This window comes from Otolemur garnettii, unplaced genomic scaffold (assembly GCF_000181295.1).
Source record: "Otolemur garnettii isolate 467f Iridium unplaced genomic scaffold, OtoGar3 scaffold00068, whole genome shotgun sequence".
Lineage (NCBI taxonomy): Eukaryota > Metazoa > Chordata > Mammalia > Primates > Galagidae > Otolemur > Otolemur garnettii.
The window spans coordinates 7,600,792-7,613,613 of NW_003852463.1; the positions used below are offsets into that span (position 1 = coordinate 7,600,792).

Below are 12,822 nucleotides of genomic sequence, written 5' to 3' on the forward strand. Positions count from 1 at the left end.
CAGTGTAAGAATACAACAAATATTAACTGTTGACTGTCCTCTTAATGCAGTTTCCTCATATAGTGCATGCATTACCAACTTATCTTCATTGATACATCTTGTAATTTCATGTTTGAAAAAGGTAACGTTTTAAAGTCTAAAAATAGTAAGATGATTATTTTAAGTGGAACCACAATCTTGTTTATTTTTTTGATTCTTTCATAAAGAAGATACAGAGACAAACATCATCCCTAAACTAAGTTGAAATAGCTCAAATTTTGGTTAATGAGATTTTACTAAATAAATCCTTGACTTAGACAAACTTCAGCCAGGCTGGCAATAATATTTACTGTGACCAGTATGATGATACATTGAAAAACATGTCACTAGATGAAAATCAGTGTGGAATTCAGTGGAAAAAGAATACAATATAAAGGAAGAAATGTATGCAAAGTCCACAGTATTCATATTTTATCCTTTAAAAAGGTCTCAAGATCAAACTACCAAGGCCTGCTTTAGAAAGATTCCAGTCACTTTGAATTTGCTGTCTTTAAAGCAGTAGTTAGAGTTCAGTGTACCAAACTGCAGATTTGGGGGCCAATCTGAGATTTGGATTCAGTATGTCTGGGACGAGCCTGTGAATATGCACGTGTTAACAAGCACACCTGGCTGTTCACATGTGGAGCTTCTAGATCACCTTTGAAGACCACTAAAGTGTGCTCAGGAACTCGAATTCTAAGTTGAAAGATGACATTTCTCACTGGGGACTTGAAAGAAGCCGAAGTGGAGAGAAAAATGTAGAAGTAGATGTATAAGTTACCTTCACAGCAAAACTCTTGTTTTTAAATAAAATATCTAAACAGTATATACTTTCTTAAATTTTAGTAGTGGATTTAACTGTTTGGAACATGCGATGTAAATAAGAGGCTGTGTTTGTTGTTTAGGAATTTGGAAGCTCCAGAGATGCCAGTGTATTCTGTAAAGGGCCATAAAGAAATTATAAATACTATAGACGGTATAGGTGGGCTAGGAATCGGAGAAGGAGCGCCTGAAATTGTGACTGGCAGCCGAGATGGTGAGTCAACGTACTGTAGCTATTTAAAAAAAAGTTTTTAATGGAAATCTCTATGCAACGCTACATCCTCTGTACCTAAAAATCCCTTTCAGTTGCCTTGACCACCCAGATCTAATAATCTTGGTGCTACTTTTCTAATACGCAAATTCGCACATCCTTCAATTGTTTCAGACTTTTAGGTATTTTGAGATAGAGGCATAACAGTTACTATTTTAGTGTTGAGCTAGTTCAGCTCCTAACAGTGATGGTTTCCTCTAAACCTTGAAGGATTTAAAATGTCTTTACAGGTTTTTGAGGCAGCTGATGATATAATGTGGGTGGCCGCTTTTCATTTTCTTTTTTTAAAAGGCAGAATTAGTACTTGTGAAAATTGTCATATTGACAGCTGGTTGAAAACTGAAATTCTGTGATCCAGCCAGTGAGCATTATAGAGAGCTGCAAAGGCACCGACTCCACTCCTCTACCAACAAGAGACAGGGCCTTGGTGCCCAAAGCCATCCTGAATGACTCTCGGAGAGTCAGAATTGTCATTGCTTTACAAGGGGTACTTGAGAGATTTGGTTGATTTGGCTAGCTTTTTCATGGCTGCTCTCAAGACCATAAGGAAATTATTTTAAAAGAAAAGTGAGGTGTAATTTTCTAATAGGTATTCAAGAGCAGATGTGTCTTACAAGTCACTTTAATCATGAAAGCAATATGGGTTATAGAAGGAAAAATAACATGTAATCTACCACACTACTACAGTCATTAGATTTTTCTTTTTGTTTTGGGTCATATGTGTAATATTGCATTAATATAATTTTGTCTCTTTTTTTTTTTTGCCAGGGTTGGGTTTGAACCCACCACCTCCGGCATATGGGCCGGCGCCCTACCCTTTTGAGCCATAGGCACCACCCGATTTTGTCTCTTTTTTAATTTAATTTTTGTCATATGTAAATGTTGCTGTTTCCATACACTTTTCATAATTATCATTTTAATGATTACATAATCCATCATATGGCTATACTACTTAAGTAAGCATTCAGTTTGCTTTAAGTCTTTTGTTTATTGTTTTGGAAGAGTGGTTTAGAAATAATGAAGAAATGGCTCAGTGCCTGTGGCTCTAGCGGCTCAGGCGCCATCCACCTGAGCCCATACACCTGAGCTGGAGGGTTCGAATCCAGCCCTGGCCCACCAAACAACAAGGACAGCTGCAATCAAAAAAATAGCCGGGCATTGTGTCAGGCGCCTGTGGTCCCAGCTACTTGGGAGGCAGAGGTAGGAGAATCCCTTGAGTCCAGGAGTTGAGGTTGCTATGCGCTGTGATGCCATGGCCTTCTACCCAACGCAACAGCTTGAGGCTCTGTCTCAAAAATAATAATAATGAAGAAATGAGTATTGTCATATATGCAATTCTTTTGGAATAAACATATTTTATGATTCTTAAAATTCATTGGCAAACTTTCTGAAGTACTTATTTACACTTTCAGCCTCATGAATGTGAGGATGAAGTGGATTTCCATTCTACCTGCCAGCACTGATTTTCTCTTTCTCTCCTCTTATTTTGTAGATTAAAAATGGCATTCCATTCCAACTTGCATTAACTTCTATGTTTGTTTACTACTTAATTTTGTTTTGTGAATGGTCTGTGTATGTTCTTTGCTCATTTAACTACTGCAGAGTTACTGTAAATCTTACCAACTTGTATGAATCCTGCAGGGGTTTCTTTTTGGGGACAAGGTTCTTGCTCTGTTGCTTAGGCTAGAGTGCCGTGACATCATCTTTGCTCACTGCAGCCTCAAGCACCTGCCTCAGCCTCCCAAGTAGCTAGGACTTCTACAGGAGTGCACCACCATGCCCACCTAATTTTTGAAAAGATTTTGTAGAGATAAGGTCTTACTGTGTTACTCAGGCTGGTCTTGAACTCCTGGCCTCAAGCAATCTTTCCATCTTGGCCTCCCAAAGTGCTAGGAATACAGATGTGAGCCACTGTCCCTGGCTGTTAAAGCAGGCTTTTTAATGATCAACTTTATTTTATCCCTGAAGATAAATCTTCAGGAAAAGTGGAGGTTGCTATTACTCCTTTTTAGGATTTTTTGCCTTTTCCTATTGTCTCCGAGGTACTTGTCTTTTAGCCATTTTATTGCTGCATTTTCACTTCTCCTGGTAGTGATGCCATTTAGTTAGTAGTCCTGCAACACGAATTAAAATGAAGGGGTTGCAGTTAAACTGAGAAGTATTTGTTAATTTCATTCAATATTTCTCTCCTTACTATTGCTACAGGAAAATTAAACTTAGTGGCATATGAAATAGTATTCTAGAACCTCAAATAATAAGTCATTAATTCACAATTAGAATTCATTCACATCAATGGTTACATTGATAGTGAGGAGAAAAGTAAAAATCATAACACTGGTCTTCTTCCTAATAAATAACACATTAGTTCTGGCTCGTGATTTGAATTACATAACATTTGTGTTTCCCTGTCAGTCATAACTTGTAGATAACTTATGAACAGTTGTTGACAGTTCTGTGTATCTATTAATTTAGAAATCAGGTCAGACAGTAACATGTGGCTTATATCTCTGATATCAAATTCAACTTACCCAATTAGAAGTCAGAAAAATGTGATTATTTTTCAGTTGTGGTAACATTATAATATGGCCATGTACACTGGAAGCCATAGAGAAGGCAGTAAAGAAACATGATGTACTATTGAATTTTGTTAATTTACATTTTTATTCATGACAGGAAATGTGAAGGTGTGGGACCCAAGGCAAAAAGATGATCCCGTTGCTAATATGGAACCTGTACAAGGAGAAAACAAGAGAGACTGTTGGACTGTGGCATTTGGTAAATTATTGAAGAATTCTTGTATTAGATGGTAAAAAGTATGCTGCTTTCAAAAATTTTGATTATTTCTTTATAGTCTATTTTGTGGACAGTTTATTCAGGTAGATATGTCAGATAGTTATTCAGATAGTTAATGTCAGCCTCTAAGGCCTGGTTTGAATCCCAACCTGCTGTCCATTGGCTGTGTGGCCTGGGAAAGTTCTCTGTCCCTTGCTTGCTTCATTTATAAAGTGGAAATAATAATAGAATTGACTTATTAATGTTATTGTGAGGATTCATTGAGTTCATACATATAAAGTGCTGAAAATCGTGCTAGATTAAGAGCTCAGAAATACTTATTATTATGTGTTTCTGCTCAGTTAGATAATACTAGTTTAGAACCAAGAACTATTAATGCAGCTAAGCAGCGCCTCAAATGCAAATGGCAATGTAACAAATCTTGTCTTACACTTAACACAAAGTATGTCTATTTTCTACAAAATAGTTTTCCATTACAAAATTTTTTTTATAAATTTGATAACTGTGGTCTTTTACTAATAGACTTAAAATGAATATTGATTAGGACTAATAATTGCCCTTGAATCTCTTGCTCAGCATCAAAATTAAAGTAATTTTTGCTACTAATTAGATACAGACCATACTTAGTTGTGGTTTTCATTTATTTATTTATTTATTTATTTTTGTGCATAAGGCACAAGTGCAATTTCGTCATAGTCCTAAATTGGGTTATGGTCCAGTCAGGGCTTCTAAGCTATCTATCGCCTGAAATATTTAGTTTTGAAACTCTATTTTCTTCCCCCCCGCCTTACATAGTATGATCCTGTGACGATAAGGGGCATTAAAAGTGGGATTTACTGTATACCTGAACTGTTTAACTTCTTATGTTAGGGTTTAAATTAAACTGTTATTTAATCAAAGGAAAGATATATTTCTAATTTTTAAAAGAAATAGTACAGGAATTACAATGTATTTGTATGCTGTGAGCAATAATAAAAACTTAAGATACATATACTTTGTGGAGAAATTTCAAGATTAGTATTTAGAATGATCGTTTTTAAATTGGTATCATATGGGCCTGGCATGGTGGCTCAGGCCTGTGAACCTAGCACTCTGGGAGGCCAAGGCAGGTGGATTGCTTGTGCTCAAGAGTTGGAGTCCAGCCTGAGCAAGGGTAAGACTCCGTCTCTAAAAATAGCCAGACATTGTGGCAGGCACGTATAGTGCCAGCTACTGGGGAGGCTAAGGCAAGAGGATCATTTGAGCCCAAGAGTTAGAGGTTGCTGTGAGCTATGATGCCAGAGCACTCTAAGGAAGGTGACAAAGTGAGACTGGGTCTCAAAATAAATAAGTAAATAACATAAATAATTAGGTATCAATTTAAAAGTATTTTTAGATTCATTAAAGCTTTTACCTTGTTCATCTCAATTTAAAATAGAGGATTAAGTAAAAAAAAAACATTGATTTGAAATTGTTTTATGAATTTCAAGAATGTACAAAGTGCTATGGGCATGGAAGGGTGAAACAGACTCGTATTTTAACCTCAAGGACTTCATAGCTTAATAAAGAGGGCATGATATCTGTGTTAGTTATAATACAAGACAGGAGTGGCAGATGACAGGAGGCATGAATAATGCAGAAGGAATCCGGAGGAAGAGATGGTTAGAGAGGAAGAGTGTTTTGAACTCAGACCAAAGACACATAGGATTTCAGCCACTGAAATAGGGAGGACATTTCAAGTAAGAGGAATAATTGAAAAGTGCCCAAAAAAGTACAGTAGTCTCTTGGTATCTGTGGGCGATTCATTCCATAACCTCCCATAGATAGTAAAATCTGTGGATACTCAGATCTCTTATATAAAATATTGTAGTACCCATTTCAAGCCCTAGAAGAAGCCAAAAAAATTTACTAATTAATTAAAAAATAAAATGGCATAGTATTTACATATAACCATAATATATATATATTCTTTCCATATACTTTAAATCATCTAATACAATGTAAATAGTTATATTGTTTAGGGAATAATGGCAAGAAAAAGAAGTCTGTACATGTTCACTACAGATGCACATTTTTTTCCAAATATTTTTAGTCCATGGTTGTTTGAACCCATGGAGGTGGAACCAATGAATATAGAAGGAAATAATGGTAGGAGTTGCCTTAGAGATGCCTCAGTACCAGGACCAGAGGTGCTTTATTGGAAAGGTTTTTGTTTCAGAAAAATTTGAGCTTCAGGAAAATTACCTGGTGATATGTATTGGAGAGAGATGATTGACACAGGGGATATAATTTTTCAGGAGCTCTTTGCAATCTTCTGGGTAAGACATAGGTTATACGTGGGTTAATTATGAAAGTTTTGAGATACACAAAAATCAAGAAATGTAAAATCCTCACAGACAAAAACAAATGAAACCCTCCCAGCAACACTGATAAGCTGAGCAAGGTGAAACTGCACAGGTGAATCACGAAGGATGCCGTCGACTTTGTTTCTTGGAAGTGAAATAATGGACCATAACCCAGTCTGTTTCAAAACTTTCATAGTGGCACACATAAGCAGTGAGAATAGAGCAGAGCAGATAATTCAAAAGATAATATTGCGGTCACATACATGGACTTGGGCACTTTTTGCATCTGAAGAGCAAGGCAGAGGACTATGTCCAAGATGACTGTGTTTTGAGGGTGATTGTGGGGTTAATGATACTATTACTTGAGAAAGGTCCACAAGGGGGAGAATGGTTTGGAAGGAAGGGAGTGAGGTCAGTTAGGGCATCATGAATTTAAGATGCTGCTGTGCCATCTAGGTGGAGCCCAGAGTGGAGATGCCGGGCTGTAGTTTGTGAGAAAGAAGAAGCTGGAGACAGTGGAGAATGAAGGCACTGGGGTAAGATGCCCAGATAGCCTAGCACAGTGACAGGGGACTCATTCTCACTTAGCATTTTATCCTCAGCAAGAGGGACTGAGGGGAAAAGTCCTTAGATTCCATACTCTAGTGGTATGATCATCCATACTACTAAAAGTGTGTAGCACAGTGTGCTACAACTTGTTTCATATTTCCTTGCAAAGACTGAATCACACCAGAACAACATTTTGCAAAATAAATAGGTTTTAAAGTAGTTTCTATTTGCATTCAAATATAGCTACTGCCAAGGAAAGCAACAGAAGCATAAGCCGTATCTATCTTCCCAGACCCCACTGTGTTTGAACGGTAGTTGGCCCGCTAGTCTTTGCAGACATAGTTGAGAGAGAGTGCTTTCTTTCAAGTTAGAATCCAGTGGACACTTCTGCATAACCCTTCAGGATAGAATTTCAGTGAATGAGCTTTTCTTTTATTTCTTTCTTTTTTTTTTTAGAGACAGAGTCTCACTTTCTCGCCCTTGGTAGAGTGCTATGTTGTCACAGCTCACAGTAACCTCCAGCTCTTGGGCTTAGGCAATTCTCTTGCCTCAGCCTCCCAAGTAGCTGGGACTACAGGCTCCGGCCACAATGCCCGGCTATTTTTGTTGTTGTTGTTGCAGTTTGGCAGGGTCGAGTTTGAACCTGCGACCCTCAGTATATGGGGCTGGCACTCTACTCACTGAGCCTCAGGCACCATCTGAATGAGCTTTTCTTGTAATAAAAATAGATACCAAATTAATAATCTTGATGTCCTACCAGAATTGATGAAATAGGATTCTACCCAATGTAACTTTTTAAAATCTGATTTAAGCTATAGTAACTTTAACTGTATAGTTTCATACCAGTCTTTAATTTAGCATTTATAAAATATAGAATGTTGTATCTTGATTTCCAGGCAATGCTTACAATCAAGAGGAGCGTGTTGTTTGTGCTGGCTATGACAATGGGGACATCAAACTGTTTGATCTCAGAAACATGTCATTACGGTGGGAGACAAACATAAAAAATGGGGTAATGCACGTTCCAATGCTTTTGGTCTCTGAACATGTTTCTGTCCACCCGTGAACTACTACAGGAAAGCACTTCTGTTAATTCATCTCAGTCAACTCCTCTTCCAATGGTCTTGAACCTTTCGGAGCTAAACCCCTTTGGGAATCTAATGAAGACCGTGCATTTTCTGAATCCTCTCTTCAGAAAGTGGGCCCACACCCACTTTGTGTACGTACAATGTGGAGGGAGTTACCAGTCCCAGAGACCCATCTGTGGACCCCTGTGGGCCATGCCCTATAATATCAGAATGAGCATGGAGAAGTGTTTCTACCTGCTAATATCAAAAAACCTGAAATAGTAGTCACCCCCTATGTGCCCTCAGATTTTTGGTTCCTGAGTTGTACACCTTTACTGAAGAATATAGTCTCTTTTTTTTTTTCCTGTAATCAGACTTGATTTAACTGTATTAAATAATGTAGAAAGTTAAATGATCACTTACCAAATGCATCCACTGAGCATGGGAACCCAAGATGGTTTTGTTGATCTTATCAACCCAGAAGAAATTTTACAGTAGCAGTACTTGGTGTACTGATTCAAAAGTTGAAATGATTGTTTAAGTACTTCTCACGTGACCTAATCATTTGAAAGCTATTTTTCTTAGTTTAAAAGAGACTCCTGAATAATAATGGTGAGACTGTCAATAATAAATATTCTCTATTTTCAGGTGTGTAGCTTGGAGTTTGACAGAAAAGATATAAGTATGAATAAGTTAGTAGCCACATCTCTGGAAGGAAAGTTTCATGTTTTTGACATGAGAACACAGCATCCAACCAAAGGTTTTGCGTCTGTTTCAGAAAAGGTAAATACGAGGAAAAAATCTTTCTGTGAAGAGGAATGATGGCTTATTTGAGACTAATAAATAGAATTAGTCACCAAGGTTCCTTCCAGGTCTTTATGTGAAGGGAGCTATTTTTGATATATTATCGTGGGATCATGACAAGTTTTTCTGTGCAAAGAGTACTTTCCCAAAGTTTATCAACTATAGACATCTTGATTATAATAAGGCTGGCAGTTGGCTAAGAATCTGATTTTATGGTTTAGCAGCAATCACAAGAAACCCAGCTGACATTAGGAGTTTGATCAACAAAATCCAGCCTGGTATCTTCTCATAAATATATAGTATTTGTATTAATACCTGATTATATATTTCAAAAAATATATCAATATAGGGCGGCACCTGTGGCTCAAAGGAGTAGGGTGCCAGCCCCATAGACCGGAGGTGGCGGGTTCAAACCCGGCCCTGGCCAAAAACTGCAAAAAAAAAAAAAAAAAAAAAAATATATATATATATATGTATATATCAATATATATGGTATGTCATTTCATCACATCTTATTTTGTATCTCAATTTGCTATATTAAAATTATTTGAAACACCGATTACTGTGATTAATACATAAGAGGTGCTCAAAAATATTGATTTATGTATTTATATTTTGCCTTGTATATGAGGTAGCTGAGGGGGAAGCATGGTATTACTACATTAGAAAAATAGAGGAGAAAAGCAGGGCAGAGGGAAAATACTGGTTTTTTAAAAAAGATAATGTCTAGAGTGGGGGATTATGTGAAATTCGTGCTGAGATGTGCTGTCACGAAGTATGGGTTGGAAATGTGACTCTGAGATTCCTCAAGTATAAAAGGAAAGATCAGTTACAGATTCATGGTTTACATAAGATGAAAATGTTTAAGTTGCTCAGGAAGTAAGAATTTACTCTCTGCTGTGGATTCAGCAAAATTTCTCTAACTTTTCCATTTTATCTCATTTTATTATCATTATTATGTATAACTTACTGTCATTGCCTGAAAAACTAAATTTTTAACATGTAGCTATAAATTGTCATATTGTTTTATGTTTGTCATTTCAGAATCTATTAAGTATCAACAACATACAAAGCTTTACTAAATTCTTTCATATATAATTTGCAACATACATATTTCTCATTTTCTGTAAATACTATTGTCATCTCCTAAATTTTTTTGTTGTATTTAGTTAATCCTGTAATTGCTAACTCTGTCAAATAAATAACTCTTACATGTTTAAAGAGATCATTTTCACCATTGCTTTTTGTGTTTTTCTCAACCTCTAAAAGAAAAAGAGAAGTTTAAGGTATAAAGCAAAGTAAGTTTCAACAGCTTGAATCTAATCACTTGGGGAATCTCACACATTTCAAACGTGTTTTGAGATATGTGTTTATATCCGTTAATGTTTATCTGCTAATGTTTTCATCTGCTCATTCTCTCAAAAGACGGTTTCAATCAAAGGGACCCGCGCCCCTTTAGCCAGCCCTACTGCTTCTACAAAGCAGAAGTCACTCTCTTATCTCTTCCTTCTTTCTCTCCCTCCCCCCTCCTTCCCCTGCTCCAAGTTCCCCCACCGTGAATATAGCACTACTGAGTGGGTTTACTGGCTGCTGTTGAGGTGCTAACAAACCTCAACTGTCCAGTTGCCCATTGCCCAGGCTTATTATGACAGTAAACACTGTCTGTTAAGTCCTCAGGGTCTTTATTCTCAAGACCAGACAAGTCAGATGACAAGATGAGGCTCTGGGAGCTGGAAGTTAAAATTCAGTCTGTAAATGGGACCTCTCTATATTTTCTGCTCAGTTTTGCTGTGAACCTGAAACTGCTCTAAAAGCTAAAGTTTGTTGTTTTTTTTTTTTAATTCAGTCTGTTCTACCATGGCCTCTGCCCTTAGGAAGAAGTATTTATTTTTGTATTTCAAGTGTTTTTTCCCCTTTAAAATAAACTGGACATATTTAAATGTATAAAATCTGTTGTTATAATTTATATGGTGCAATAAAATTAAGTGGACTTTTAATCTAATACCTCTCTTTCTCCAGAAATCAGTAGAACTTTGTTTTGTAAGAAAGGTAACAAAGAAAAAGGATGCTTTTTCTAATTTCTTAAGGGCCCCTGTACATCACTGTAACCACTGTAAAGCGATGTGCCAGAAAATGCCTTTAATTACTTTTGTAACATTTGAAATTGTAGCAAAAATTCTTTGTTTGCTTTGTTTTTGAAAACAAAAACAAAATTTTTGAAAACAAAAATTTTTGAAAACAAAAATTCTTTGTTTTCCAGGGCACCAGTTAGCATGTAAACAGTTGTGTACTCTCGTCCTATTTAGGCTCATAAATCGACAGTCTGGCAGGTGCGACACCTGCCACAGAACAGAGAGCTCTTCATGACAGCGGGAGGCGCCGGCAGCCTTCACCTCTGGAAGTAGTAAGTGCCTCCCTGTGCACAGCGCTCCTTTTTCAGTTCTTCGTGGGTGTAAAGTAGGATTAGATTGAACTTTTCTTTTTTTTCTGCTTTTACTTAGTTCATTTTGATAGGATTTTAAATTTCATGGGGTTACATAACTGTTGTTGTTTTCTAAGTATTTTTTTTAATGTCCCTATTTTACACTTAGTAAATGTTAACCTTTTTTGGCACACTAAATATATTTGCCATTTTCATTATGTCTGCTAATGAGTAGCCTAGGAACAGCATTTTTTTATAATTTCGAAACAGATTTGAAATTATAGCTTTTTCTAGTGTTAGTATGAAAAAGTTGGCCTTAGACATTTATCAATAGTATCTTCTAGTTATTAGAACACCACGTCTAGACAGTAGGAAAAGATTAAAATTTTTAGTTTTGGATCCTGATAATTCACTTGCCTAAATTCAGATAACATCATTGTGATAGGGACCAAACAGAGCCTGGCATTCCTGACTGTCTCCAGGTAAGACCTTGCCCCTGAGCTTGCTGTCTGCATAGCAGGCGGGGTGAGCTGCAGTAAGAGCTCTTACCATGCACTGCACACTGTGGGTCCCAGGGGCCCTAACATCAATGTCAGCCACTCATTTAAAAGGTCTGATAATAAAAATCAGGAGTTAGTGGTATTTCTGAATACTTCATTAGCTAAGCAATGTATGCTTGGAGGGAAAAGATAAAATCTTTCTCTAAACATCACCCAGGGGGGAAAAATTAGCATAAGCCCATAAATGAAGGCTATTTCAAAAATTAAGTTTGATTAGTAGTGTGAGAAGAAAAACACCATTTTCAGTGTGTCTAGTACTTCACATTTACGAAATCCATTTATTTCATCTTTCTTTTGGTATTTAATTTTTTGAGATGAGAGTTTTGCCCTGTTGCCCTGGCTAGAGTACAGTGGCATCATCCTGCAATCTCATATTCTTGAGCTCAAGCAATCCTCTTGCCTCTGTCTCCCAAGTAGCTGAGGCTGCAGGCATGCTACACTACCCTACCTGGCTAATTTTTACAGTTGTTGGTAGAGAGGGGTCTTGTTCTTGCTCAGGCTGTTCCAGAACTCCTGAGCACAAGCAATCCTCCCTGATTGTCTTTGTAATCCACACATAGATTTGTATTCCATGTGACATGCACAAAATTAGGAGGTAATAGTTAATGTGAAAATATATTGAGTATTTAGCCAGGAGTTACTAGAGGAATTCATCTGGTTATTCAAAATTCTTTTTTTTTTGAATGAATAGACCCCAACAGGCTGACTTTTTTGAGTATTCAGAACACACATACTTTTAAAACTTTAATAAATAATGTGGAGGGTTTGAAAAAGCCTTTATATTTTAAATACTGAATTATTGCAGCCTTTGCCAAGAAACATATGGAGAGTCTGTATTTAAATTATTTACTCATCTGGATGTGTTAGTTCTTTTAATCAAAATAATTTATAGGGTCTGAGAGGATAGTAGAAGAGAGAATAGTAGGTTATCTACCTGTAGCTTCTCTCATTTTTGCTCTGCCTCTCATTTGTTACATATTTCTTAAAAGCTTGACCTTTGACTCGGTGCCTGTGGTTAAGTGGCTAAGGTGCCAGCCACATACACCTAAGGTGGCGGGTTCAAATCCAGCCTGGGCCGCCAAACAACAATGATGGCTGCAACCAAAAAGTAGCTGGGCGTTATGGCGGGTGCCTGTGGTCCCAGCTACTTGGGAGGCTGAGGCAGGAGACTCGCTTAAGCCCAGGAGTTGGA

General features: G+C 37.1%; 1 protein-coding gene across 1 annotated transcript in view; it reads left to right on the forward strand.

The window, feature by feature from the left end:
• The window catches only part of WDR92 (WD repeat domain 92), a 23,426-nt gene that overhangs the window by 8,751 nt on the left and 1,853 nt on the right, over positions 1-12,822 (forward strand). Inside the window, exons 3-7 of the mRNA XM_012807426.2 lie at positions 924-1,054; positions 3,785-3,886; positions 7,674-7,789; positions 8,493-8,627; positions 10,955-11,052. Coding sequence (XP_012662880.1) covers positions 924-1,054; positions 3,785-3,886; positions 7,674-7,789; positions 8,493-8,627; positions 10,955-11,052 — 582 coding nt within the window. The remainder of the gene's footprint in view (positions 1-923; positions 1,055-3,784; positions 3,887-7,673; positions 7,790-8,492; positions 8,628-10,954; positions 11,053-12,822) is intronic.